A 26,705-nucleotide genomic window follows, 5' to 3' on the forward strand; every position below is an offset into this window, starting at 1 on the left:
AGTAAACAAGATAGGTAGAGAGAAAAGAAAAGAAGGAGGGGGGTCTTGAAACAGAAATGGGGGGGTAGCAGAGCAGGAGGGAAAAGGGAGGGGCAGGGGGGAGGGGTCAGGTAACCCGTCCACCAGGTAGTGCTAAACCGTCAGATCCAAATACTCCTGTGTGGAGGTAAACTCATCCCACCAGAACCAGGTAGCTCCGAACTGGGCCCCGGTCCCTTTGACAGAGATAGTGAGGTCCTCCATGTGTCGAATGTCCCGTATCTTGCTGAACCACAGTCCCGTTGTAGGTGGGGTAACCTGTTTCCACATTGCCGGAATACAGGCCCGTGCAGCATTAATGAGATGAATTAAGACCGACTTCTTGTACCCCTTCAGGGAGTGTGTGTTATGATGCAAGAGGTAGAAGGAGGGTGTCATGGGGATCGGTGTGTCCGTAAATTTTTGAGCGATTGTATGTACTTGAGTCCAGAAAGGTAGTAATAATGGGCATAACCAGAACACATGCAGCATGTCTGCCGGGGAGAAGCCACATCTCCAGCAAGAGCCACACGCTCCAGGGAAAATCGTTTGTAATTTTTTTGGGGTCCGATACCATCGGGTGAGAATCTTGTACCCCGACTCCTGGTATCTACTGCTGATGGGTGACTTCAAGGAAAGCATTATTATTCTCGTTCTTTCATACGGTGAAAGAGAGATACCCAGCTCCCTCTCCCACCCCTCCAGGTATGGCAGGGATGACTCAAAGTCTGGGGCCAACAAGAGCTGATAGCACAATGAGAGAGGTCTCATCAGTGATCCGGTGGAGGTGCATTCTCTCTCGAAACTCGTGAGGGGCCAGGTCAGCTCCGCTGGCGGCGGTAAAGATGCCAAAAAATGCGTCAGTTGGCGGTGACGCCAGAATCCCAACGGAGCCAGTGTAGGGTCAGTGGTAATCACCGCGATGGAGGGCCACTCCGACCCGTGGAGAAAATGTTGGGCTCTAAAGTGATCCTGGTCCTGCAAGCCTGGGATGAACTCAATTAATCTGTACCCTGGCCGAAGGCCGGGAATACAGTGCCATGATCCACGACATCATGCTTGGTCCTAGCCCCAAATATTCCAGAGTGGCTCTCATAAATGTCCAGTCGACCCTGTCGAAGGCTTTCTCAGCGTCCATGGAGAACAAAAAGGCAGGAGTCGCCTTCGACATGGCCGAATGTATGAGGTTCAGGGCCCTAGTAGTGTTGTCCCTTGCCTCCCTGCATGGGACAAATCCCGCCTGGTCCGGGTCTATCAAATCCCCAACGTATGGGAGCATACGCATTGCCAGGATTTTGGAGAACAATTTGGTATCAACATTCAGGAGCGAAATAGGGCGGTAACTTGAGCAATGCAGTGGGTCCTTTCCTGGTTTCGGGATGACCGCTATATTGGCAGAGAGAGTGTCTAGCGCAAGCGCCATTCCTTGCGTGACTGAATTCAAGGCTCTGACGAGATGGGAGTTTAGGAGGGGGGCATATCTCTTATAGTAAATCAGAGTGAAGCCGTCTGGACCCGGGGCCTTCCCCGTGTTCGTCTGTTTTATAGCCGTACTCAATTCTAGTTCCGTAATCGGGAGTTCTAAAGCGCTAACCACTTCACTAGGGATGGAGGGCATGCCCGAGGAATCCAGGTAAGCTTGAATGCGGGATAGCCGCTGAGACACCCTTGTCTCTGAGCCAGGTTGTGGGAGGTTATAAAGGGCAGAGTAAAAGTCGCAAAACCGGTCGGCAATCGCTTCAGATAAGTGCAGCATGGACCCTGTGCTAGATTTAATGGCTGGGATGAACGCTTTAGAGCGTTGGTGACGGAGAGCATGGGCCATAGATCTGCTACAATGATTGCTGTATTCATAGAAGTGTTTCCTACATTTCGCCAGCATCGCTTTAGCCTTTTGTAGGCATAAAGAGCGCAAGGATTCCCGTAAAGCCGTCAATTGGGAGAGCACAGCCGGGTCCAAGGACCATTTGTGTTGGATCTCAAGTTGGTGGATCTGTGTCAGGAAGGAGGAGATCTGCTGGAGACGCTGGTGTTTGACCCGTGTGCCCAGCTTAATCAGGATGCCCCTGATATAGGTCTTATGGGCCTCCCATATCGAGTACGGGGAGCACTCGGAGGGGGCATTGAGAGCGAAATACAGGCGCAGGTCATCCTCAATTTCTCCAGCTAAGGCCTGATCCTGTATTAAGGTCTCGTTCAAACGCCAGCGCCATGATTGTTTCCCAGTCGTACCCAGATCCATCACTATCGAGATTGCTGCATGATCAGACAGGGAGATATTGCCAATGGTGGAGCGAGACACCAATGGTAGCACAGAATGGTGTACGAGGAAGTAATCGATGCGCGTATACGTTTGTCTGGCTGTAGAAACAAAGGAGTAGTCTCTGTCTGACGGGTGGTGGACTCGCCACACGTCAGCGAGCTGATGAAGATGAAGGCACTTTTTGAGGCGGCGCAATGCCGCTCTGGAGAGGTGGGAGGCCGATCTGGAGGAATCCATCAGTGGGTTTAGCAGGAGATTAAGATCCCCACCTATGATCAACACCCCCTCCTTGAAGTCATCCACCAACGTCAACACTCTTTCCAGGAAAGAGATCTGTCCCATGTTAGGGAGGTACACGTTCACTAGGGTAACCATCTGAGATTCGATTTTCCCTTTGAGCATAAGTAGTCTGCCCTCCTCCCCGGCTTGCATGTCAACATATGTCCAGGGCAGACTTCTGGACAGGACTATAGAAACCCCCCTTGATCTCTTATCCGGGGAGTAGCTGTGATAGGATGTCGGGAATCTGTGATCTGTGAATTTGGGTGAGTGCCCCATTCGGAAGTGGGTCTCTTGGAAGAATCCAATATGTGCACGATGCCGGTGGAGTTCATGTAATACCATGGTCCTTTTTTCGGGGATGTTGACACCTCTTGCGTTAAGGGACATAAGGCGGTAGGGAGGCATGGTAGAGCCCTGATGGCGGGGCCCGATGGGTGGAAGGGGGGAGGGAGATAGGCTAAGAGGTAGGAGGATAGGGGTCAGGCAGAGATGGCGGGATAGAGAGGAGGAAGGAAGGGCGAGAACCAAGAGTGGAGAGAGTAGCAGGCGAGAGAGAGCAAGTGTCAGACCAGCTGAGACTGGGGGTGCTGCGAAAAGGGAGGGCAGTACCCTAGGGGAGGAGAGAAGGGACAGAAGGACAGAAGACAGCAAAGGAAGCAAGAAGTATCTAAATGGAACCGAAGTTCATATAGAAACCCCCTAAAGCCGTACCTGACGGACCGTAGGGTAAATACTAGTGGGGGAGTCGAATCCAAACACGACTCGTGAGATGTTCTCCAAGTGGCATGCTTGTGAGAGCGTGGTTGCGTGTGGCACTTATTGGCTCAAAAATATTAAGTATGCCCACCCCGGGACCGGAGCAGACACTAGTAGTGGCGTGGCCAGGCTCCGGGTCGGGGCTGACCCGTGGGGGGGGGACTCTGCCTCGAGCGGTCAGGAATGGTTCCCGGGGACGGACCCCACCCCTTGCGTGGATCTAAGGAGAACGGGTTACAGAGGCGCCGCCTGATGGACATATATAGTCTGCAGCAGCAACCTGACATGTATGGGGGAAACTATGCATATAATTGGCAGAGTAAAATTGCATAAACATAAACAAGAATTCAAAACTTGAGAACAATCCACACAAAAGACTTTTATCTCCTCACCTGACCCCGGTTCCTCAGGGAGTGGTTGCCACAGGGGGGGGGGGACCCCTCCATCCGACCACCTCGGTGGTAGAGACCTCCCCATCCATGGCGCCCCCCCCCCCTCACCAGGGGTGAGAGACTACCCCTCAGGGCCTCCAATGTTGCCTCCGAAGGACAGTCCCTCCTAAAAGGGTCACAGCAGAAACAACACATCTATAGCTAATACCCTTGTTAATATAGTATCTCAGCCCGCAAATGTCAAAGTAAGCATAAACATAAACGTAAACCCCGCGTAAGCTGGGGGCGCACCGTCCCAGTAATCTGGCCAATGTCCGTCCCAGCGATGGGAACCCGCTGCGCCCTGCCGTCTTAAGCGATCCCCCCAGCGTGAGAAATATCAGCAAAAGGGAACGTCTCCAGCTCTGCTGGTACAGGTCCACACTGATGAGGATCCTCCAGGGCCTCGATTGTAGCTGTCCCGTAAGGGAAATCAACCCCCCCCTGGGATCAGAATGCCCCATCACCTTACAGTGGAGTGAATCCGGAGTAGATCTCTGAGTCAACGTCTGGGTAGATAAGAGGTAGTCCTCGGTAACGCGGTACCAGGAGGGTATGTGGTCTCGTCGATATTCTAGCCCCTGAAGTGGGAGAGGACCGAGGGGAGCGCAGAGGTTCAGACCCATCAGTACAAGGCCCATAAAAAACAAGAGAAAAATAAATGAATGAAAAATAAAGCCAATACCGGAACGTCCAGTAGGTCAGGGCATCCATAGTAGGTTAGGCCTCCACCGATGTCCTAGGATCTCCACTACTCCCCATGCGTCGGTGGTACGGGCGTGAGGAGCCAGATCTGGAGCGGGCCCCGCGCTGGGCTGCAGGTGGTCTCCGAGGCCCCTCCATGATGTAAGCCAGCCAGTCGTCAGGAGGTGGGACATCCACATGCAGGAAGCCGCCTAGGCCCGGGATATCTTTCGGGGAGCGGAGCACGTAAATGGACTCACCCTTCTTGACGATTAGATGAAACGGGAAACCCCATCGGTATGTCGCCCCCGTGCTGCGTATTAGATCCAGGACTGGGCGAAGGATTGCTCGACGCCTGAGGGTGTTGCGAGACAGATCCGGGAGGATTTGAATCTGCACTCCATCGAACTCCACGGGTCTACGTCGCCAAGCAGCTCTGAGGATCTCCTCTTTCGTGGTGAAGTAATGGACCCGACATATCACATCGCGCGGGTTGGGAGAGTTGGTCAGTCTAGGCCCAGCGGCTCTATGTACCCGATCCAGGATGATGGTACCAGGGTCCACATTGTCGAGTAGGGATGCAAAGATTGCTTGTACGGTAGGGCGTAGGTCGGGGGCTCCAGTGGCCTCTGGAATGCCACGGAGGCGCAGGTTGTTGCGTCTCCCCCTATCCTCCATGTCCTCCATATGGAGTTGCAGGTCAGTAAGACGGGGGTCTGGCCTTTGGGCAGCCGATTCAAGTGCCGCAATCCTCGAATCCATCGTGGAGCAGGATGCAGAGACCCAGTCCTCTCACCTCCCGTTTCACTTCTCGTAGGTCCTTTCGCAAGGCAGCCTCAACCCTGGACACCTTGGACTCAAAGTCCTGCTTGTTGGGGAGGTATCGTAGCAAGGCCCGGAACCCATCTGGCATGTCATTGGGCAGGTCATCCGTCACCTCTTCACCGTCGTCATGGGGAATTGGGAACATGTAACAAATATAAAGTAGTCAATTTGGCTACAAAAAGCCATGAATTATTGGCGAACTGTATGATGTGGTGTGTCGGTCAGTGTTAATGTTAAAGAAGAACTCATTCATCATCATACATATCACTTGGGAGAACTAGAGATTGTTCTAATCAACTGATAGGCAGTGGCGTAACTATAGCCATAGAGGCTGCTATAGGGCCTGGGGTTGAAGGGGGCCCCATTAGGTTGTTGAAGCAAATTAAATATAGAACATGTGAAGATAATACAGTGCTGTATCATTGAGGGTTAGAGTGGTTGTAATTGATGGCAGCTCTAATCCCCTGTAAAGTCTACAGTGAAGAGAAGACTTCATATCCACAATAGGAGTCTTTGGCATCTTGGCATTGTTACTCACAGCTCAGTCATCAATAGGGGTCTCTCCATTAAATGTTTGCTATGGTGCCCCATAATCTGTAGTTACAGCCCTAAAAGGAAATATTACTAGTAGGACACATATATGGAAAACATGCCAGAGAATATTACCCTTCCCTACTCTTGGCATGAGTCACACTTTAAGCATGAAAATAGGGAGGGTAAACTTTCCCCAAATTGGCTGCTAATTGGCAGAGGACTTGCTCATTAGCTGTTTGAGGCTACCACTATCTGAACAGCTGCTCTGGTTTCTTTACACAGCCTGGCTTAGAAAATCAATTGTTATTTAGTTCAAGCTGCACCATGTACACAGACCAACTTATGAAACCCACTGAGAACTGATCTGTTTCCTGTCAATGGAAACCCACTAAAGAAGCAATGGGTTTCCAAGGAAGGGCTACACTGTGCTGTAATAAGCTGACCAGCTGGTGTTGCTTTGGCAGTGTAGATAACATATGTTTTTTCCTTGCTGCCTGAAAAGTAGAAAACATATTTAGGACATATTACAGTACTACAAAATAAATCTTACTACAAACAGGCCAGTTCTAGACATCCTGCATGACATCTCTAGCAATAAACTTGGCAGAAACCTGGCAATTCAAGGGCAGGGCGAGCAAAGGTCAGTAACAGAAAGGCATATCATTCAACATCCAGGTAATCCTAAAGCAGATTCTATTGAAGGGGTAGTAATAGCTGTACAGGTAGAATTTAGCAGGCAGTAGACTTAAGGCCCAGTCACACCATATCCAAAGCGTCCTGGTGCAGTTTGCGCCCGGAACACAGTGGATCACTTACATGAAGCCGGCCATGTTCAGGGGTGGGAAGGGGCGTGTGCGAGCCATTCATGTCAATGGCACCCCAGACACGCCCCTCACCCGCACTGGAATGCGAGGTACAGGAATGCCCTCTGTTCCAGTGCAGTGCGATTTGAAAAAATAGTGCATGCAGCACTGTGAATGGCACCGAAACGCCCCCTCTCACCCCAGAACGCAGCTTGGCTTCATATATGCGATCCACTGCATTCCAGGCGAAAACTGCACCGGGACGCACTGGATATGGTGTGATTGGGCCCTCAAAGAGTCACTTCAACTAAGATGGGTTCTTCAGTTTTCAGAAGATGATGAAGAAATAAAACATCAAAGGTTTCTCAGGGGTTCTAATGGTGAAGGATCTGCATTTAGCAAAACTCCAGGGAAAATTTTCTTAACCCTTGCAGTGGGGCTACCCCCCGCACTGCACATGTTAAATGCTTGTTTTTCTCTAGGTTCAAAAATTACAATGTTATACTCACCTGATTCTTAGAGACTGAAAGTGCAGAAACATGCAAAGGTGGGTAGGAACATCCAAAACTCTCAGGTGGATAGGAACATAGAAATTATGGTATGAAGATCTCTCTGTAAGAGTATCCAAGCCATATAACTAGGGGCTGAACCAACCCAGCAGGTTCCCCTATAACAATGGCATGACTTTTGTCTAAAAAGGAAAATATAGTGGCTGTGTACCCTTTACTTTTTTTTAATACATTCTTGCCAGGTTAATGCAAAATATTGAATGTGTTGATAAAAATCCTGTTGTTGATCAGCAGCTCAAGGTATAATTTGTACACAGAACTGAATGACTGACTCAACACTTAACAGATAAGATATAAATGAGAACCAACCCACGTAAAAGGAGAGGATTAAAGCTGTGCTGTCTCTTTGCCTAACCCATAGTGCTCTCCGTCATTTATTAAATATTTATTTGTAAAAAAATATTTGAAAAGTTTTGAAACATAATCAAAGTTTTCAACTTTAAACCTCACCCTAACCGTTGACCCAAACAGTAACCTAATCTAATCCCTATAACTATAAGATCATCAGCCTTTGTTTCCTCTTCCAGCACGTCTTGCTGCTCTTTCTTCTTTTATTATCTTCCATTATCTTACACCATTCAAGACATAGCATGGATAATAGTGTTCATTTTTCTTCTGCATTTCCTCCTCTATCTGCTTCTTTCTCTGTCATAACAACTGTATCATTGTTGAGAAAACAATACTGCAGTATCCCCAATGCCCCAAGCTTGCCGCTTAGGATTTTATGACTCTGGCACCCCTTTCAATTTCACATTCATGCACTAATAACTGCCTAACCCTTTCAGCTAAGAAACATCTCTTGCATTCTTCCAGCAGTCCTACTCATGATAATCACCATTATAATAACCACCATTATAATAACCATGCTGTCACCATATTTAGCCTTGATTACTGTAACTCCCTCCCTGTAGTCTTGCCCTTGGCAGGCTTAATCTGCTGTTTCAGCCCGAGTCACATTTCCACTTCTATTCCACCACACTGTCCTTCTGTCAGTCTCTGCACTGGATTCCTTTAGTGGTCAGAATTCAGTTGAAAGCTCTAGATAAGGTCTGAGCAATCTGGCAACTTCTTGCATCTCCCTTTCAAGGGAAACTAATATATTTTTCATTTTAATTTAGTTATTAACATTTACAAGTTTATACATTTATAATACATGTCATTTTTCATCACTTGCATAAAATGTTTATTTTAAAATAGTCATTTCATGAAGAGTGCTCCCATGTCACTGGGTGAGCAACCCCTTCCCGCTTGAAAAAAATAAAGAAGGTATATTAAAAAAAACTATATATTACCTTTAAACTCCAGAGATAGATTCAACTGGAATTATTCTCTTGTTCACAGATTTATTCTCACTTCCTCCCTCGTCACCACTTTTTACTCACATCTCCTAGATTTCCCTTTTTTTTCTACAACTCCCTTCAGTATGTCAAAGGATATTCAACAGTCCTAGAAGGCAAAGGCAAAGACACAGGTATTTTTTTCATTTGATCCATCACACATCAAGTATGACTTTACTATTATGTCATTGAATGTGAAGTAAAAATTGTTTTTGATGTTTTAGACAGAGTAGGAAACTTTGCCAAGTTTTTTTTTTTTTTGCTGCCCATGCATCCTCTGGAGAGATTCACTCTGTATATGCCCTGGTAACCCTTGTCACTGAAACAGAAAGGGAGGGAAAATCCAACAATTGCGAGGTGTCACCAGAACAAGAGATGACAGAAAATCCTCCTAGAGGAAGACTTGCTCCAGTGACAACTGTCTTAGATGGAAATTTCTTGTCAGCCCCTATGTGACACATGTTAGGTATCACCACACACATACACACTGGAATGAGAACAATAATTCTAGGGCCATCATTCATGGTTAACTCTAAATTGATGACCTGTTAAGGCTTTTAAAGCATTTCCTGCTGGCATTTTTTTAGTATAAAATCTTGGGTTTTACAGACACACACAATTTTAAGGCTTGACATGTTTGGTATCTCTTTATTTGATGCAACTTCATCTTTATATTTGACAAAAGATGTGTAATATGTTCCATGTTCTCTAAAATTAATTTTATTGTATTTTTTATTGAAAATATGAGTTTGATAAACCATTGTGTTAATATCATGTGACAAACAAATCGCAGTTTCAGAAAAATCCCACCGCACTCCCTACTGGTATGTCCCTTGAAGCGGATGCTGTAGTCACTGCGGATGGTGCCGCTTGTTAATCCAGGTAGAGCAACATGTCACCAGCACACCGAAATTAAGTTTAGAAACCGTGAGCGATTTTTATTGTCGTAAACACATCTTGTCACATTGCAACGTTTCGGGGCAACTCAAGGTCCCTTCCTCAGAAAACAAATGGCAACTACCCCTATTTTATTCTCTAGGGTCTCTGCTTTCAGAAAATAGATCATATTTTTAGGGTTTTAAGTAATTTCCAGGCGTAAAATGTGCATTGCAACATGCTTGCATGAACTGAAAGAAAAAAAGCTCCGGTAGTAAAAGGGGCAATGCCAGTGTTGCACCCTGTATTTCCTTACTTTATACAGTACCACAATTAATGATGATGATGTTGATAATAACAATAACAAAAGTTTGCAGAGAGAGCACAAGGGAGGAGATTGCCATGAGGCAAGCAGTCATATTTTGCTAATTATACTATAATTCAATTAAAATGTGCTGCACTAATCTAAGATACAAAACAATTAAATCTGGTAACATGTTATTAATAAACTCTTTTTATATTTCTTTGGTTTTTGTCTGCTTTTAGCAAGGTCTTAAAGTAGATTGGTCACTAGAATTCATACATATGTCTGAATGCATCAGTTGTCCATTACGGTTCACTGCTTTAAGTACGGTACTACAAGCCTACGATAGTCTGTATTGTTATATGAAGACTGCACCGGTATCTTAAGGGGTCATTTATAAGAATTGGAGGGAAAATAACTGGGACAGCACTGGTGTGGTGTCTTATGGCAACCAATCATAGTTTTAATGTAACTTTTCTAAATAATGAAAGATGAAATCTGATAGGTCTCCTTGCTGGAGGTTCTGACATGAGGAAGCAAAATCCTACATCTACCAAGATGGCCACCTCAACCCAAAGACAGTGCAGAACAAGGCATGGCAAGTCTTTAATGCAGTAATGATCAGTCGCAGAAAGACCACAGGCATTATTGTCGACTAATCCCATGCTCCCTTCTTGCCTTTTTTTGGACATAGCTTCCAGAGTTCAGTTCCTTTTTAACCCCTTGCCACCGACTCCGGATAGCCCTCCGAGGGGATCTTTATTCCAGGAGTTGGAGGTGGACTTCATGATTGTGTGATCATTGTGATTAGCTGTCAAATTGATCCTGCTTCTCCGGTTTAGAGACATTGACCAGGAGCCATTGGTGAAGCTCAGTCAATGTGTTAGGAGCACACTAGTGAACTAGAACAGTGGGCTGGGTGATACACAGTTGGCTTTAAGAAAAACAAGGTGGGGTGATGCATATATGCATTATGCCAGTGGGAAGGTGTTAAGAATAGTTAGAATGATAAAGGATGGTAACTGATCGATTGGTACAGTTAATACATTTTATATACTGCTATTTGCCCTTGTATTGTAAGTAATCCTGCATGCATTGCATTAAATAGAATTCCTTCTACATATGCTTTATGTTCCCTTTTCTAGTACTTCTTCATTATTTAAGAACTTGTATAATATAAAATGCTTGTATAATTGGTATATAGCCGAATTTTTCTAGACCTGATATTTTTGATCATTTCTCTTTCAGTTGATTTTGACCATTTTCAAATATTACGTGCTATCGGAAAAGGGAGTTTTGGCAAGGTAAGAACACGATTATAAATTGAGATTTTGTTGCATTTTAATTACTAACTCGGTGAACAGGTTACTTATTTTATTTTGAGGTTTATTCAGCAAGCTAATGATGTTAGCTAATCAACATTAATACCTGGCAATTGGCAGAGTTAATGAAAGATAATAAGCTCTTGTCTTTGTCATTTTTGTCTTGTTTTTTTTTATTTTCCCCTTGCATAATTAGAAAGGTTTTGTCAATGTTACATTTTCATCTTCTTTTCAATGTTTGTAAGGCCTATCTTTCAAATGATTAATACAACATTAATAAAACAAGAAAGATTAAAAAGATTAAAGTGTATGTAAGCCCTTCTACATCACAATAGGCATAAAGCTTACGGAGACTAACAGTAAACAATTACACTATAATCACAGCAACAAAAGTAACAGAAATTTATATTTTTTATAGGTTATTAACCAGGTTACATGATTGATTTTCTTCTCCTCTACACTACTGTATGTGGGTGGGGCAAAGTTTTTTGCTGCTTTTTCTCATCTTCTGCCCCTGGCTGTGCAGAGCAGAGTTGAGCGAATGCAATCATGTGACCTCATCTCATGATGAGGCCACATGATCAAAAAAGAGGAAAATGTAATGCCTCCAATAAGGATTGGGTCAGACTAAAAAGTTAAATTATAAACCACCACCTAACTTCCACTTTATGGACCTCTGATAGGCTCCCTTCGGTGTTGTGAGGAGTCTCCCCGCTACATTTTGCCACGGTCGCTGAGTTTTATAAGATATAAAGGCTTGGTACCTTGACTACCTCACTCAGTTCCCTATTTTAGTTAATCCAGCCTTTGGCCCTGGGCTGCACTCCAACTTTCTGACAGGTTGGGATTTCTCTTCCCCCCTAGTAGTTAAAGATTTCTTCATTAACGGTACTATCCTAACCTAAATCAGATCTAGATTTCAGAGGTCCACTCACATTTTGGTCTTAACTTTAACTCAGAGACTTTCTTCTGAGTTGTAACAATAGGGACCATTTATCTATGTGGTGAAAATACTGATCCCCTTACATTGGAAATAGAGTGTTGCCCCTTCTTTTGCAGAATGGAGGAGTAGTGTTGATAAGGTTTCCAAAATGGAAGAAGCTAGAGCTATCTCAATAGACTGGATAAAGCAATACAACATGTGCTGGACCTCTTGGCTCTATTATAGACAGTACAGTGTATGTGAAATTAGATTCTCCCTACTTTTTCTGGTAGCAGGGTTTCATTCTTTCATCCATTAGACCCGGTGGCGGCACATTACCTTTTTTGATTAGCGATCTGTGAGGCATCCTGTTGTTTTTTTCTTTGCTGTTTTTTTTTTTTATTCTTTTATTTGTCAAGTTTTCAGACATATAAACATATGTATCAAGCAGGGGAAACAACTCCCATAGTAGAAGCAGTGGGCGCAGCCACTCTTTGCTGTTTTTTTGTTTACTTTCATTCATTCTCTCCCCTTTTTTTTTTTCCTTCCCATTACTAACCACTGAACCATCATGTTCTCAAACAATTCATCCCCACACAGCTACCTCCTCATGTATCACTTCTCCCTCCCTTTTCAATTGTAAGCCCTCAGGGGCTGGGTTCTCCTTACCATCTTGTCTTGAATTGTATTGTGATTGTAATGTCTTCCTTATATTGTAAAGCGCTATATAAATCCTATATTATAATAATAATAATAATCTCCCTTCTCATTCTCATTGAGCTTCCTTGAATTGGACATTCCCCCCTCTTTTTTCTAGATGTATCATTTTGTGTTTCCATGTAATAACTTTGTTGTTAACAATTTTATGTTTTTCTTTTTATTCCAATTTCTCTATTATTTTGGATACAAGATTCCTATGCATTGGGCCCTGATGGTTTTTATACAATATTATATCATGCTATTATTTTCGTGACCTATCATTATGCAGATATTGCATTTTCCATGCATATTCTAATTGTATTTTGTATTTTACGTTCCCTTTGCTATGTTGTATCCATGCTCTTTTTTCAAAAATAAAGTTATTAAAAGTAGTGTCCTTAATGGACCCTGTCAGGGAGTGGAAACTCATCTTGGCCTTTATGCTCCAGGAGTTGGGGTAGGTACCACTGTGGTGAAAAAAGCTCTGTAGATATTTAAAAATGAAATATAACTATTGTTTAAAAAAACAGTGTTTTGACAAAAAAACTGTGAAAATAAACCTAAACTGATGGGATTAAGTTCATTTGGAGCAATTAGGATTAACTAGAGTTAACCAGGGGTTACATAGAAAATAATCTTTATTAAAACCACAGCAGCTAAAGTTACAGAGAAGACCACAAAACAACAATGTGACCTGCAGTAACAAACTCTAATACTAAAACTATAAAGAAATAGTTACAAGTAGTTACATGGTTTCAATCCACAATCACGGTCGAAAGTTGTAAAAGTGTTAAGTGAAATACAAAGTCCAAAAAGGTCACAGCTTACCTTTTATGTGCAATCTTCAAATACTCTGCATTTTATTAGATGATTGGTGAAGTGCTGGACCATCTTCTTCTTTTACTATCATTTAAGCAGTAATTGCTCTAGTTGGTTCTTTCTTACACATCCGGACATCAGCCGTCAAAATCAAAACCAGTCTTGTTGTTAGCATATGCATGAGTCAGCACACATGGGTGGGGGTTAGGAGGTAATGTGGAAATTTATGAAAGCATGGCTTAAAGCTGAAGGCTTAAAGGATAATTGTACTTTCGTACGTTTAGGATTAAAGGAAGAATGCAGAGCCTAGCTGGGAAGATTTTGAGAAGTGGCTTTGGGGTGCCCACAAACTGCATTGCCGGTATCTCACTGGGTCAGGGGCAGTTAAAGGATAGGCAGGAGTTGTTGGGGTGGGGGTTTACTACACACTAGAAATTCTTTAAATATGTGTTATTTATCTGGTCACATCTTCTGCAGCTTTTTTTTTTTTTGCAAACATGCCTTGACCTGCTCAATAAGATACCAATTACAAATAAATACCCCTCATCCATAACTGAGAATCTCTTTAATCAGATCTCTGAGATTTCAAGTGGACAGACCTCTTAATTAGCATAGAGACAACGAAGGGCCCCAATGGAAAATAGCCTATCAAACAAGGGAAGTTTGACACCTTCGCCTGTGCAAGGCAAAAATCCTTGTACTTGCCCAGGGCTCCGGCAGCTCTCTAATCAGCCTTATTAGGCGGCCGCCTGAACGACAATGCTGAGTGCTTGGGGGGTGCTCAGCACCAAACCCATGATGCTCTTAATTCGGCCCTGGTCATAGACCTGAGTTACTAGTGTGTTCCCTCATGGTCCCCAATGTTTTCCACAAATCTCTCCAGAAACCAGCTAACTTCACTGCCTCTTCCTCTTCTTTGGGGAAGGGGGGTTGGGTAATGTGAGTCACATAGCTTTTAAATATTAATGTAAAGGAAATTTTAACTGATAAACACAGGGGGGATTGTTGAGTACTTTAACAGCAGGAAAATGATGAGACTTCTCATCCACTTAGCGATTATATTACATACTTAACAGCCTGCAGGTCTACAAGAGCAGTGACCCCAGTCGAAAGAAGAAATCACTGTGTAAAATATCCAGCTGTGCTTCAAAATAATATACTAAATAATCTAAATATAGTTTACCATCCCTCCTATCATGTATGCAATCAGAAATAGTACATGGCTTAAAAGAATTTTAAAGAAAAAAAAGTCTATGTTGTATTTTGGTTTTATTCTGTGATTTACAAATCAGCCATCCTAGGTTAGTGCCTATGGCTCAGAGCTTCCTTAAATAGAGAGAAAAACAATCTAAAATGAATTCATGGTTCTGGGTTATTTATGTCTAACCAATATACTGTAGAAATAGGCAAGGAAAGTCCTATTCAGCGCATGCTTAACTTTTCAGAACCATTCCAAGAATAAATGCAGTATAAACTCCAGTAAAGTTTGATTTTTACTTTTAAGACATAGAGTATCTGAGAAATGTTCTATTTTTTGCTTTGCTGTTTTAAAACAACATTGTCACTTAGCCTTTGGTCTGCAACATTTAAAGTGAACCTGTCCTTTGTCCATACTGAGCAAAGTAACTGTTTTATTTTTATACTGTATGCAACATAAGGTACGTGTACTTACAGTCTTCTTGCTCACTTGCCCAGTCCACCACTGGCCCACTGTAAGTTTAAGTGTAAGTTTCGGCTTGTTCATCAGTTCACACTTACCCAGGACAATGGTAGGGCCTCTAGGAGGGGCAACAGGTTTATCCTGTCTCCCTGAAAATCCAAAGGTAGCGAGTATTTCCCTGGAAGGCCACAGAGTAAGATAGCAGCAGAGGAGCAGTCAGAAAGTATATGCATCTACTTTGTTCTTTATATAGTGAGAAAAAAATTATTTTGCCCAATTTAGGGAATATACATGTTCACTATAGCCAAAATGGTTTTCTTTTATTTTGGATAGAGCAGGGAATCATTAGAACCATTACAGACAGTGGTCTGTATCCACTTAGAGGACAGTTTGGGTGATTGCAGAAGCATTCTTGAGGGTAGAGAGGCAGCAGAAAGTACTGACAATGGAGCATTACAGGCTCAGACAACTGCGGAGCATGCCAGAGACTGTGTGGAGACATAGTTGTCACAGAGGTGTACAGGGTGCACTGGGGTCACAAGATGACACAGAATGCTCCTGGGTCAAATGATGATACAGGATGCTCAGGGTGCAGTGGTCACCAGATGACACAGGATGGTGAAGGTGTACTGGGGTCACGGGGACATGGATGCTCAAGATACATTAGAATCATAGGGGTCACACAGGATACTTGGTGCGCTGCAGTCAGGGGTCATACAGAGTGCTCTGGAGTCACATGGTTCAAACAGAGTGATAAGGGTGCTCTGGAGTCACAGGGGTCACACAAGAGGTTCAAGGTGCTCTCGAGTCACAGGGATCACTGGCATGACACAAAGGCTGGAGGCTGGCATAGAGGAACAAACAAGCACAAGGATACAGGTAAGTAAGATTGCAGGAGGATGTAAACTATAAATATTACTAGTTATAAATGCAACATTGAATGTTGTACACCTCTACTTTACATTACTGTGTTGTAACACATTGTTCAAACTATTGTATACTTTGTCTGCTTTCAAAAAACTATTGAAAATCAATAAAAAGTGATTTGACAAAAAAAAAAGATTGCAGGAGGTGGCTCTGCTGAAGCATGGTGATGCATTGCTTTAACACCGAGTAATGCGTCACTTCGCAATTTAATATCACACCAGTCAGGAGAGCTACTGCTTCCCTAATCAGATTTTCCTACTAAAGTTCATTCTCTGTTTGCTCTGAAATGCAAAGGGTCCGACTTCTCCTGTTCCTCTTTCTCTCCTCTCATTGAGGTAAAGCTGAAGGTATGGCTGAGAAAAAAGCATGTTTATTCCTCACACCTCTACATTGATAAGAATGCTCATCAGGAATTCAGTAAGTACTGTACTTGCAGGGCAGTAGGATTGAAACTGTGGGAGGGATGGGAACAGATTTAATTATATGCCAGTGGGAAGTCAGACTGCTAAATCAAAACAGGACGTTTGTGATTTACACCTAGTGAGACAATTTCATTCATGTTACATTCTACAGAAAGACCAACAAATTGCTTCATTTCATTTTGTGCTCAAGTGATGTAAAACAGCAAAATTAATTAAAATGTATTTGCATCAATCAACTATAAGCGGGGTGACATTTAGTATTAGGTGTAGTAATCACAGGGTGGCCATTGATTGAATGTAATTTCTTTAATAGCACAACCCTGGCAAGTCAACATAATTATTTATAGAACAGCTCTAGCCAACTGTGTTTTTTGTAGTTATTTTAATTTAGTTTTAGTGGAAGGTTAGAAACTTTGTCCTATTAATATTGATGGTTTGTGTAGTCATTGGAGATATTTACCCTCATTTCCTGCACTGTCACTCAGACTGGAAGTGGGCAAAATCACTTCAATGGGGACACAGGCAATATCAAAACATTTTCAAGTGGAGTGTCTAAAGGTTATATTTGGGAGGTTCTTCCAACTTAATGGGGTTGATTTACTAAAGGCAAATAGGCCGCCTTCAGTATATTAAAACATTTTCAAAAGCAGAGTGTTTAAGGGTTATGTTGGGGAGGTTATTCTCACTTAATGGGGTTGATGGGGCAAATAGGTTGTTCACTTCGCAAAGAGAATTTGAAGTTTCCCCTTAGTTTTGTGAATGAGGATAAAAGGATCTTTAGACTAAAATTTTCTGCTTTATTAGTTACAAGTCACAGTGATTTCAGGGGTCTAAAATGCATTCTTCATCATGGTTAGAAACACTAAGGAAATTTTTTTTAAAAAGAGATGGTGCTCTGAAATGCAGGTGTCACAATTATGGGAACTGGAGCACCAGGAATAGTAAACCCTGGGTCTTGTGGAGCAGTATATTGTGACAAAGTTGGCAATGGGCAGGGATAGGTCTCTGAAATGCAGCTATCACAATTATGGGAACTGGAGCACCAGGAATAGTAAACCCTGGGTCTTGTGGAGCAGTATATTGTGACAAAGTTGGCAATGGGCAGGGATAGGTCTCTGAAATGCAGCTATCACAATTATGGGAACTGGAGCACCAGGAATAGTAAACCCTGGGTCTTGTGGAGCAGTATATTGTGACAAAGTTGGGAATGTGCAGGGATAGGTCTCTGAAGATGCAGGGACCGTGTGAATGCACAACAGACACAGGTGTGCCAGAGTTGCAGGATCTAAGGAGCTGCCTGGTCTTCACCAGAGCCACTGATGGTGTGGATGTTGAGCTGCGGTGCAGCTCCTAGGTTGCGGCTCTCTGACACACCCGTGCAGGCACAGTGCCGGCGGGTACTCAGGGACCACAGCACACTGGACAAGACACAGGGAGCAACCAGGATACAAGGTACAAAAGAGGACTTAAATGGAAGATGCAGGGAACATGCGTGACACAGGGAGCAGGTAACAGAATGGAACCCACAACAGGCAACATTAAAGCACAGGAAGAAGGAGGTAGGTGCACTATAGTGCAGAGCAATATACCCACAGGAAGCAAGAAAAGGAGGCAAACCACAAACAGAGGTATCCGGGATACACTGAAGAGTGAGGCTGCGAGGAACAAGCAGCCACACAAGGGAACAGGCACATGTAAGGGCAAGTGCAGGGGGTCACATAGGGGAGGATAGCCATCCACAGCAGAACAGCAGGATCGCACAGAGAATCACAGCACAAATTGGAAACGTGAATAGGCCAGAGACTAGGGCAAAGATATCAGCACAGGGGAAGGTGCTAAGTACAGGCACACAGAAGAAAGTACAGAGATGGCGGGGGAAAGCATACAAACAAGGTAGGATACCAGCACACAGGAACTACAACACATGGGTACACAAGAACCAAGCAAAGGGGGAATAGCCAACAAGGAGATCATGAGCAAATGGGAAATTTCAAGACAGAGAGATCACGAGTGAAGGGGGAAAAGCCCACCGGGAAGTCACAAGCAAACGGGGAAATGCCAACAGGGAGGTCACGAGCAAAGGGGGAAATGTCAACAGTGACATCTCAGACACAGGAGAATCCGCACAAAACAGGGATCCAAAAGGGGAAAACTAGCACAGGAGCTCACGGGAAACACCAGGGGTCCGACACAAGAAAGAAAACTTGTTGCTCTAACGAAAAGCAACAAGTGAGAGAGTGCTAAGTAGGGGAAGAGGTGCGCAAATTGTCTGCAGCCCTGTGGAATCACATAGGCTGACAGCCAAGCACCAGGGATCCACATGAAAATCTGGCATGGATTGCCGGACATTGTGACAGCAGGTATATCTACCACTACCGTGTTTCCCCGAAAGTAAGACCTACCCAGAAAGTAAGACCTAGACGACATAAGACATCCCCCGAAAATAAGACCTAGTGTCTTTTTTCGTGGAAAAAAAAATATAAGACACTGTTTTATTTTCGGGGAAACATGGTAATAGAAGTGCATTAAAGGTAGGTCCTACTAGTCAGTTGAAAGTATTGTGTAAGCAGATAGGTGAACAAGGTGTAAATAGGGAGAAAGGGGGTCCTGGCAGATTACTGGAGAGCGTTATGTGAACAGATAGTTGGGGGAGTTGGAGGTGTATTGAAGGTATATAACACCAGCTCACTGGAGAGCATTGGGGTCAGCTGACTTGTGCTGCAGTGAAGAAAATGAGTTTTGTTGATGTTTTTTTAATTTGGTGAGAAGCCAATTTTGTGTTAAGATTTTTGCTTTGCTGAAAATAATTTGTTTATCTTGAATAAGAACAATGAAAAGCACAGATATCCTATAGCCTGCATATTTGTTGTATGTTGCATTTTTGTATCTTTAAAATTTGGAGCTCTACTGAGCTTCTTTCAGTGGCCAGTAAGGGCACTCTTACCGTACAGTAGAATATCAGTTGCCAAAACTTTGCCAAGAAGTCAGGCCTATTAAATGTAAATAAAAATAAGTGAAACTTAATCGAAAAAAGGTGGACAGAATAGATTTTTCTGGCTAATGAAGGCACTTGCTGTCTGCTTCAACGTTACAGCGGTAAACAAAGTTTACTTTAAAGCTGTTCTATCCTATTTCTGTACAGTTAAGATAACTGAGTGCAGAATTCCTTGGTGGATTTTGTGCAATGAAGATAAAAGCTAAATAAAGAATATAATCTGCAGCTGTAAATATATGGGTAACTGCAGCTGTGAGTAACTCAGAGTGCAGCTGTTAAAGGTCTGTTGAGCTGTAGTTAAATCACAGAAATATCAAACATTAGCAAATAGGTATGTTTTAATGTCATTGCTAGTGGATAGCATTACAGACAAAACTAAAAGTCACAGATATATTCAGATTCAAAGAAAGCCAAACGGCAAATTGCTTTTTATTTCTTTAGTTAAACTACACTGCTGAATTTAAATCAAAAGTACGTTCTGCTGTAAAATTTAAAGATGCATTACTTAACACGGGCCCTGTGGAGTAATTCATCTTCAAATTTTACAGCTACAGGCCGGGCTGGATTTCCCACAAGGCCAACCCAGGCCCAGGCCTCGGGGCAGCAGTGAGTAGAGGGGCAGCAGGGGTCTGGAATTCCTATCTCCCGACGCCTGGAACTTGCAGTTCTGGGCGCCGAGCGGGTAGTTGTTTTCTATATTTAGCCCTGTTTCGGGCAAGCAGAGCTAAATGTTCAGCGGGGAAGCCGCCTCTTGTTTTGTACAAGTGATATCGGCAATGTAACTGAGATCATTTGTATGCAGCCTGCAGGTCTACCATTCTCCATTGGGGTTTGGCGGGTAGAGGAGCACATTGAGGAACCTGGCCTTGGGGCAGCAGAGAGTAAATCTGGCCCTGGCTACAGGCATAAGTGAGAAATTGTTTTAAAAGCCATTTACTGCTTGTTAAGAATATGTAGATCCACCGCCTGGATTATGGATAATGAGAAAGTTCTGGGCATCACAAAGACTACGGTTCTTCTTCATTGATCTGTTTATGTATCAGTTTGGCTCTGTCTACCTATTATATTTCTGTACTTAGCAAAAGTTGGGAGCCTTTTGATTAATTTGTTCACCTTTGCTCAGATTGATCAGTTAAAGTGAGTGAAAAGTACAAATGGCTGTAAACTGCCTGATATACAGTATAGCTTTTTTGTTTTAATTATCTAGAGCAGGAGTGCCCATTAGGTAGATCATGATCTACCAGTAGCTCTCAAAGCTGATGCTGGTAGATCACGAAGGGTGTGAATGGTGACCCCCTTTATTCCATTTTGGTATATTTATTTAGCTGTGCACACATGATTACTTATTAGCCTGAGTCTGCTGAGCCAAGCTCCCTGACACCTTTCTGGTGGATACTGGTGGTTGAAGTGCTATGTATTACATCAAAGAATATTAGTTTACACAGCCTGTTGGACTACACTGTTTGAAAAATACAGCAAGGTGAGCCAGGAGAGAGAGCGGGGAGAGACAGACAGGAGAGAGAGAGGAAAGACAGCTAGGGGAGAGAGAGCAGGGAGAGACAGCCAGGAAAGAGAGAGAGGAGAGACAGCCAGGGGAGAGAGCAAGGAGAGACAGCCAAGAGAGCGAAGAGAGACAGCCAGAAGAGAAAATGAGGAATGACAGCCAGGAGAGCGAGGAGAGACAGCCAGGAGAGAGAGCGAGGAGACACAGCCAGAAGAGAGAGCAAGGAGAGACAGCCAGGAGAGCGAGGAGAGAAAGCCAGGAGAGAGAGAGAGAGCGAGGGAGGTTTTTTTTCGTTGGTAGATCTCATGTAACTCGTCTTTTGAAAAGTAGATCTCAACACAAAAAATTGTAGGCACCCCTGATCTAGAGGGTTAACAGGGCACTGGATAAATCTACAGGTAAACTAGAGAAAGAGTCTTTTTTACATTTGCGCATTGAACCAATGTACTTTTCAAACATTCAATCAAGGAAATTATAAATGAAAAAAATAAATCCATTATGCTTACTGGGAATTTGAAATGTATACAGGTTTGCTGACTTAGAGTTAAAATTATAGCTTCGGTAAATTATAATGTCTTGATTACTTAAAACACCTAGAAAATTGCATTTATATGGTACATAAAATCCCCAACTGAAAAAATAATGGGAGGCCTGTCACTTCAATGAGTGAATTACCACAGGAAAATTGATACCTTTGCACATGACCTATTGACATTGTGTCTTGCAGGTTTGCATTGTCCAGAAGCGAGACTCAAAGAAGATGTATGCCATGAAATACATGAACAAACAGAAATGTGTTGAAAGGGATGAAGTGAGAAATGTTTTCAGAGAACTACAGATAATGCAGTGCCTTGAACATCCCTTTCTGGTAAATTTATGGTATGTTAAGATTTTTTTTTAAATTAACAATTACACTCTCTGCTGTCCAACCCTCTTCCTACAAACCTCTAACATCAATTTCCCATACTTGTGTGACTTCTGAATTGCTCTGACACTGGGTGTCAGAATATTCATCACATACTAATGTTTATTGAAGACAAGCTAGTGAAGGGTCTTTGGGGCCACAGACATGAATGCAATACATATAATTCCAACTCGATTCCATACTTCCTTAAAGTAGACCTGACAACAGATATATTTTTCATGTTAAAGGAGAGCTATGAGGTGAGTGATTTTCACTCAACCTCATAGTTCGACCCAATATGTGACAATGAAACTGTCGCAGGTCGGCTCAATAGATTAGGAAGTGAGCGGAGACACATACCATCGCTCGCTCCCTTCTCGATCATCTCCCTGCATTCACGGCTCCCTGCAGGGATTCTCCCCTCCCAGCTCCGATCCTCCAGAGCTGAGAGCTCTGGAGGATCGGCAGAGCCAGCTGTCACTCTGCCACTGCTGGGTGGATCTCGAAAGCATTGTTGGGATCCGTCCCGTGTGCGGTCTCAGTATACCGCGAGTTGTAGCTCGCAATATACTGAGCTTTGGGTCACGGGAGGACGCTAGTATATGTCCTCCCGTGACCCTTAGGAGAACTATGGGGAAAAACACTGACCTTATAGTTCTCCTTTAAGTGCATACATACTAAATCTTGGTATACACAGTTAAAATTTCATACAAACACTGGTACAAAAAATCTTGTCAGCACATTTGCCATCGGAGACTTGACGAACATCATTCCAAATTATATTTGTTTTTAAAATTCTACTTTGGAAATGAATTGAGTTTCCTGAATGAAAACCACATTCACTCTTACAATTTTGTTCTGTAAAGACAAAATGTCCATGCTGCTCCTTCAATTTTTTTCTGCTACTATTGATGAAATCGATCATCAATTTGACCCCAATAACTATTAGAAAATTGAATCAGGAAGCCAGGCGGTGGGTTATGACCCACCTCTCGGCTTCCTAATTGGCTAGGAAGCTGGCTACACATGTTGCTAAGCAGCCTGGCCTCCTAACCAATCAGGAAGCCAGGTGGCACGTAATGGCCCAACTCCTGGCTTCCTGATTAGTCAGGAAACCAGGCTGCCTAGGAACAATCAGGGGAAGTAGGTCATGACGTGCCACCCGGCTTCCTGATTGACTAGGAAGCCAGCTTCACTTGTTGGTAGGCACGAAGCCTGATGGCACATCATGACTCGCGTCCCGGCTTCCTGATTGGTCAGGAAGCCACGCTGCCTAGAAACAAGTAAAGCCAATCAGGAAGCCAGGAGGCGGGTCATGACATGCCGCCCAGCTTCCTGATTGGCTAGGAAGCTGGCTTCACTTGTTGCCAGGCAGCCTGGCTTCCTGAGTGCCTGTGAAGAGGCTGCCTGGCTTCCTGACCAATCAGGAGGCCGGGTGGCTAGTCATGAGGTGCCGTCCGGCTTCCTGATTGGTCAGGAAGCCAGGCTGCCTAGCAACAAGTGAAGCCAGCTTCCAGTGCTCAGTCTGACTGGGAGAATCTGGAGGAGACAGGCCTGTGTGTGGCACTGTGTGAATTAGGACTGCATGCAGCAGAGCTGTGTGATTCCCACTGACAGATTGGGACACACAGAATCTGTACAGCAGCGCTCTGAAGGACGGATGTTCATCTGCTGAACCAAAGAGACTGTGTTTGAGCGCCTGAACCGAGGCCTAGTCGCATGGCTGAACCAGCCGCCGGAGTGATCCAGCCAGCCCAGCAGAGAGAAAGGGAGCCAGACGGAGCCAATTGAGAGGACTGCAAACATCCTGGATAGGTGAGGACCTTTTGTCGGGGACCCAGATGACTTCCCTCTATGTCGCCTGAACTGAAGAGAGAGAGAGAGAGAGGGCGCCCCGTTCCTGCCAGCAGTCTTCATATCTTTCCAGCTGACCTGAGGATTGGTGAGAGGCCTTTGGCCACGTTGACAACCTGTTGCTGTTCATATCTGCACTACAGTAAAGGCCCCAACGCCGGCTAGCTTAGGACACCACTACTGGCCAGTAGTATAGGGAGGTTCGGACATTGTTAAAGGGAGACCTTAAAGGGACATACACCCCATTCGGGGGAAAGCCTTTAGAGACAATTGGCCTCACATACCTCAGTACTGACTGCAGATAGCTGCAGTTACTGGGTCGCAGAGTGCCTCAGCCTGTTGATACACATTATTGTTGGTGATTTCTGTCATTACTATTGTATCATAGTTGTTCATCTCTGATTTGTCAGTAACTCTGCTATAAAACTGTTCAAAGGTGTGTTGGTGTGCTGTGGAACCACGCTTTGGGCGTTACATTGGTGTAGGGGGATAGAAATATCCGGTTATTCAGCGGCTCCTTCGGGGGTGAGCGCTGCATACATATATGGAGAATGCTAGGACTAAGCTCTTATTTTTAAAATGCTAATTTACTGGCCATCATACTAATCCAATGTTGCCACTGACATGAAACAAGTATGCAAACCAGAAGTTCTGCCTGTTGCATGCTTGCCGTTGATTAGTGTCTATAATCAAGTAGCCAATCAGCTAGTATATTCAAAAGCAGTGGAGGCCTACAAATTTGTCTAAAAGCAGTTCCAAAGTCCCAGCATATGCTCTCCTGTTATAACATCAGCATTGTAATAGGAATACATACTAGAGTTGTTCTTATTTTTAATACAAAGCTTACTTGAAAAAATCCCTTTTATATAGCGAGTGCTGCCTTCCGTCTGCCCATCACTTTCAACAACTTCCTGGATTCCCATAGTGCTTTGCATCTCTTTCCCTGCTGCTTGATGTGACGTAATCTTGATTTCTCAAGACTACATATCCCATCATGCTTCGCTTCCAGCAAGTAATGAGAATGTTACATTGTTCAGAAACTCAAAAATTCAATATAGAAATTCGATATAGAAATACAGATTTATATTAGTTATTGACCATAGATATGATTTAATGCAATTTTTAAAAAACAAAAAGCTAATATGTTATAAAAGTGCAGTTATGTTTTAATAATAGAGTACAGTGTCTGTGTAAAGTAGAATGACTCCTAGTAACCTATAATATTTCATAGTGTAATTGGATCAGTTAAAGATCTAATTTAATTAGTTGCTGTAGGCCATTACTTCTCATCCAGTACTTCCAGTGAATACTGGTTTATGAGCTGCAAAAAAATCATTTGTAGACTTTGTAGTGAGTACAAAATATATGTGTTTATGGCCAATACAGATGTGTAAATAAGCTTTGCTTTGCAAAATTCTATTTCGTGTTTGTTTTTAGATTCTGCATGTTTGCAGAAAACCGTGTGATGAATGTAGAAATCGGATTCAATTCATGCAGAGACATGGAGGGTGCCCGTCTTGGATAAATTAAGCATTAAGCTGCACAAAGCACCCTGCCACTGTGACTTGTTTTTGGAAGAAAGGTTTTATTGTATAGTGTGTGAAAAATGGAAGTTCAACAGCATAATCCTCTTTTTAATTGTGTTACTGTTTCTGGCAGGAAATTATACTTTGTGCTTGCTGGATAACCTGGGGCTAGATGGGGACAAGAGGTAAAAAAAAAAAAAAATCAAGGTTTTCTTCAGAGAGAGCAGTCATGCTGAAAAGTATCTATATCACATTCAGTACAAATAAACCTTCGAATATGTCAGTATAAAAAGTAATTCTAGGAAGAGCACAGTTATAAAAATGGAGCAAAGGAATGTGCATGCTAATACTGGAATCTTTTATTCATGTGACATTATTATGCTCCTCAGTGCTTTACAACAGGATATAAAGTAGCATTATACTGTTAAGTATAAGAAACAATAGAAATACAAAATAATAACTATACTAAATATATCAAATATAAAAGAGATGGGAGCTCAAGCTTATAGTGACTTGGTGAGTTACTCCTGCAGGGCAAAGCAACAGTTTGACTCTAACTGTGTTATTCACAAAAGGGTGAAGAGTTTGGAGAAGGCAGGAATAGTGAACAATCTAGGACAACATAGCTGAACTGGAAAGGGAGCTGAATTGGAGAATTTTTCCAAATCAGCTATTTTGGTCTAGATTGTCCACTTATTTTGCCTTCTCCAAACTCCTTACCCTTTTGTGAATAACCCCGTAGATCTTTGCACCTAATACTTACCTTCCCTTTACTCCCCCACCGTCCATTCACTGCTGGGGAGGAAGAGAGCAAGCTCCATGTGATCTCCAGTTGGATCCCATTTTGACCTTACACAGGGATGATGACTCTCTACGCAGGCCTCTGCAACTTTTTTACCTAGAAGAGCTCCTCTAGGAGCCCACATAAGATGTCCAGAGCACCTCAACTGCTTTCATTCAGTTAAACGACTATCAAACATATTTTTCAGAAAATTCAAACTGGAAAGTGCCAGAATCAGAACAGGTAAAGTCTAGATTTATCCATAAAAATCCAATGCGTTTTGGGAGTTCAAAGGGTTGGACCACCCACCTAGCATTTGTATTAATCATACCTATACCACTCAGGATCCCTCCTATTGTACCAGTTTAGTAACCATCATTAAACACTGTCATGGTCAGATGAAGGGCTTTCTATGAACCCTCAAAATATGTTGGATTTTAATAAAACAAAATTGTAAATAAATTAAATGTCAATTCTGAATATTCATTCTGGTTCAGGCATTTTCCTCTTTTCAACTCTAGTCCTTACTTGAGTTAAAGCAGGCCTTTACCACTTTCATTAAAAATCACATCAGCATTCAGCTCAGCATTAGTGATGAGCCAAACACCCCCGTGTTCGGTTCTAACTCGAACTTTCGAACATGCAAAAAGTTCTAACTCGAACTTAGAACTCAATGCAAGTCTATGGG

The 26,705-nt window shown here is 43.3% G+C and overlaps 1 protein-coding gene across 1 annotated transcript in view; it reads left to right on the plus strand.

The window, feature by feature from the left end:
* STK32B (serine/threonine kinase 32B) overlaps positions 1-26,705 on the plus strand; it is a 151,553-nt gene that overhangs the window by 28,622 nt on the left and 96,226 nt on the right. Inside the window, exons 2-3 of the mRNA XM_018567822.1 lie at positions 10,931-10,986; positions 21,680-21,831. Of these exons, the coding sequence (XP_018423324.1) occupies positions 10,931-10,986; positions 21,680-21,831 (208 nt within the window). The remainder of the gene's footprint in view (positions 1-10,930; positions 10,987-21,679; positions 21,832-26,705) is intronic.

Source organism: Nanorana parkeri, unplaced genomic scaffold, assembly GCF_000935625.1.
Source record: "Nanorana parkeri isolate BGI_ZX_2015 unplaced genomic scaffold, ASM93562v1 scaffold1099, whole genome shotgun sequence".
NCBI lineage: Eukaryota > Metazoa > Chordata > Amphibia > Anura > Dicroglossidae > Nanorana > Nanorana parkeri.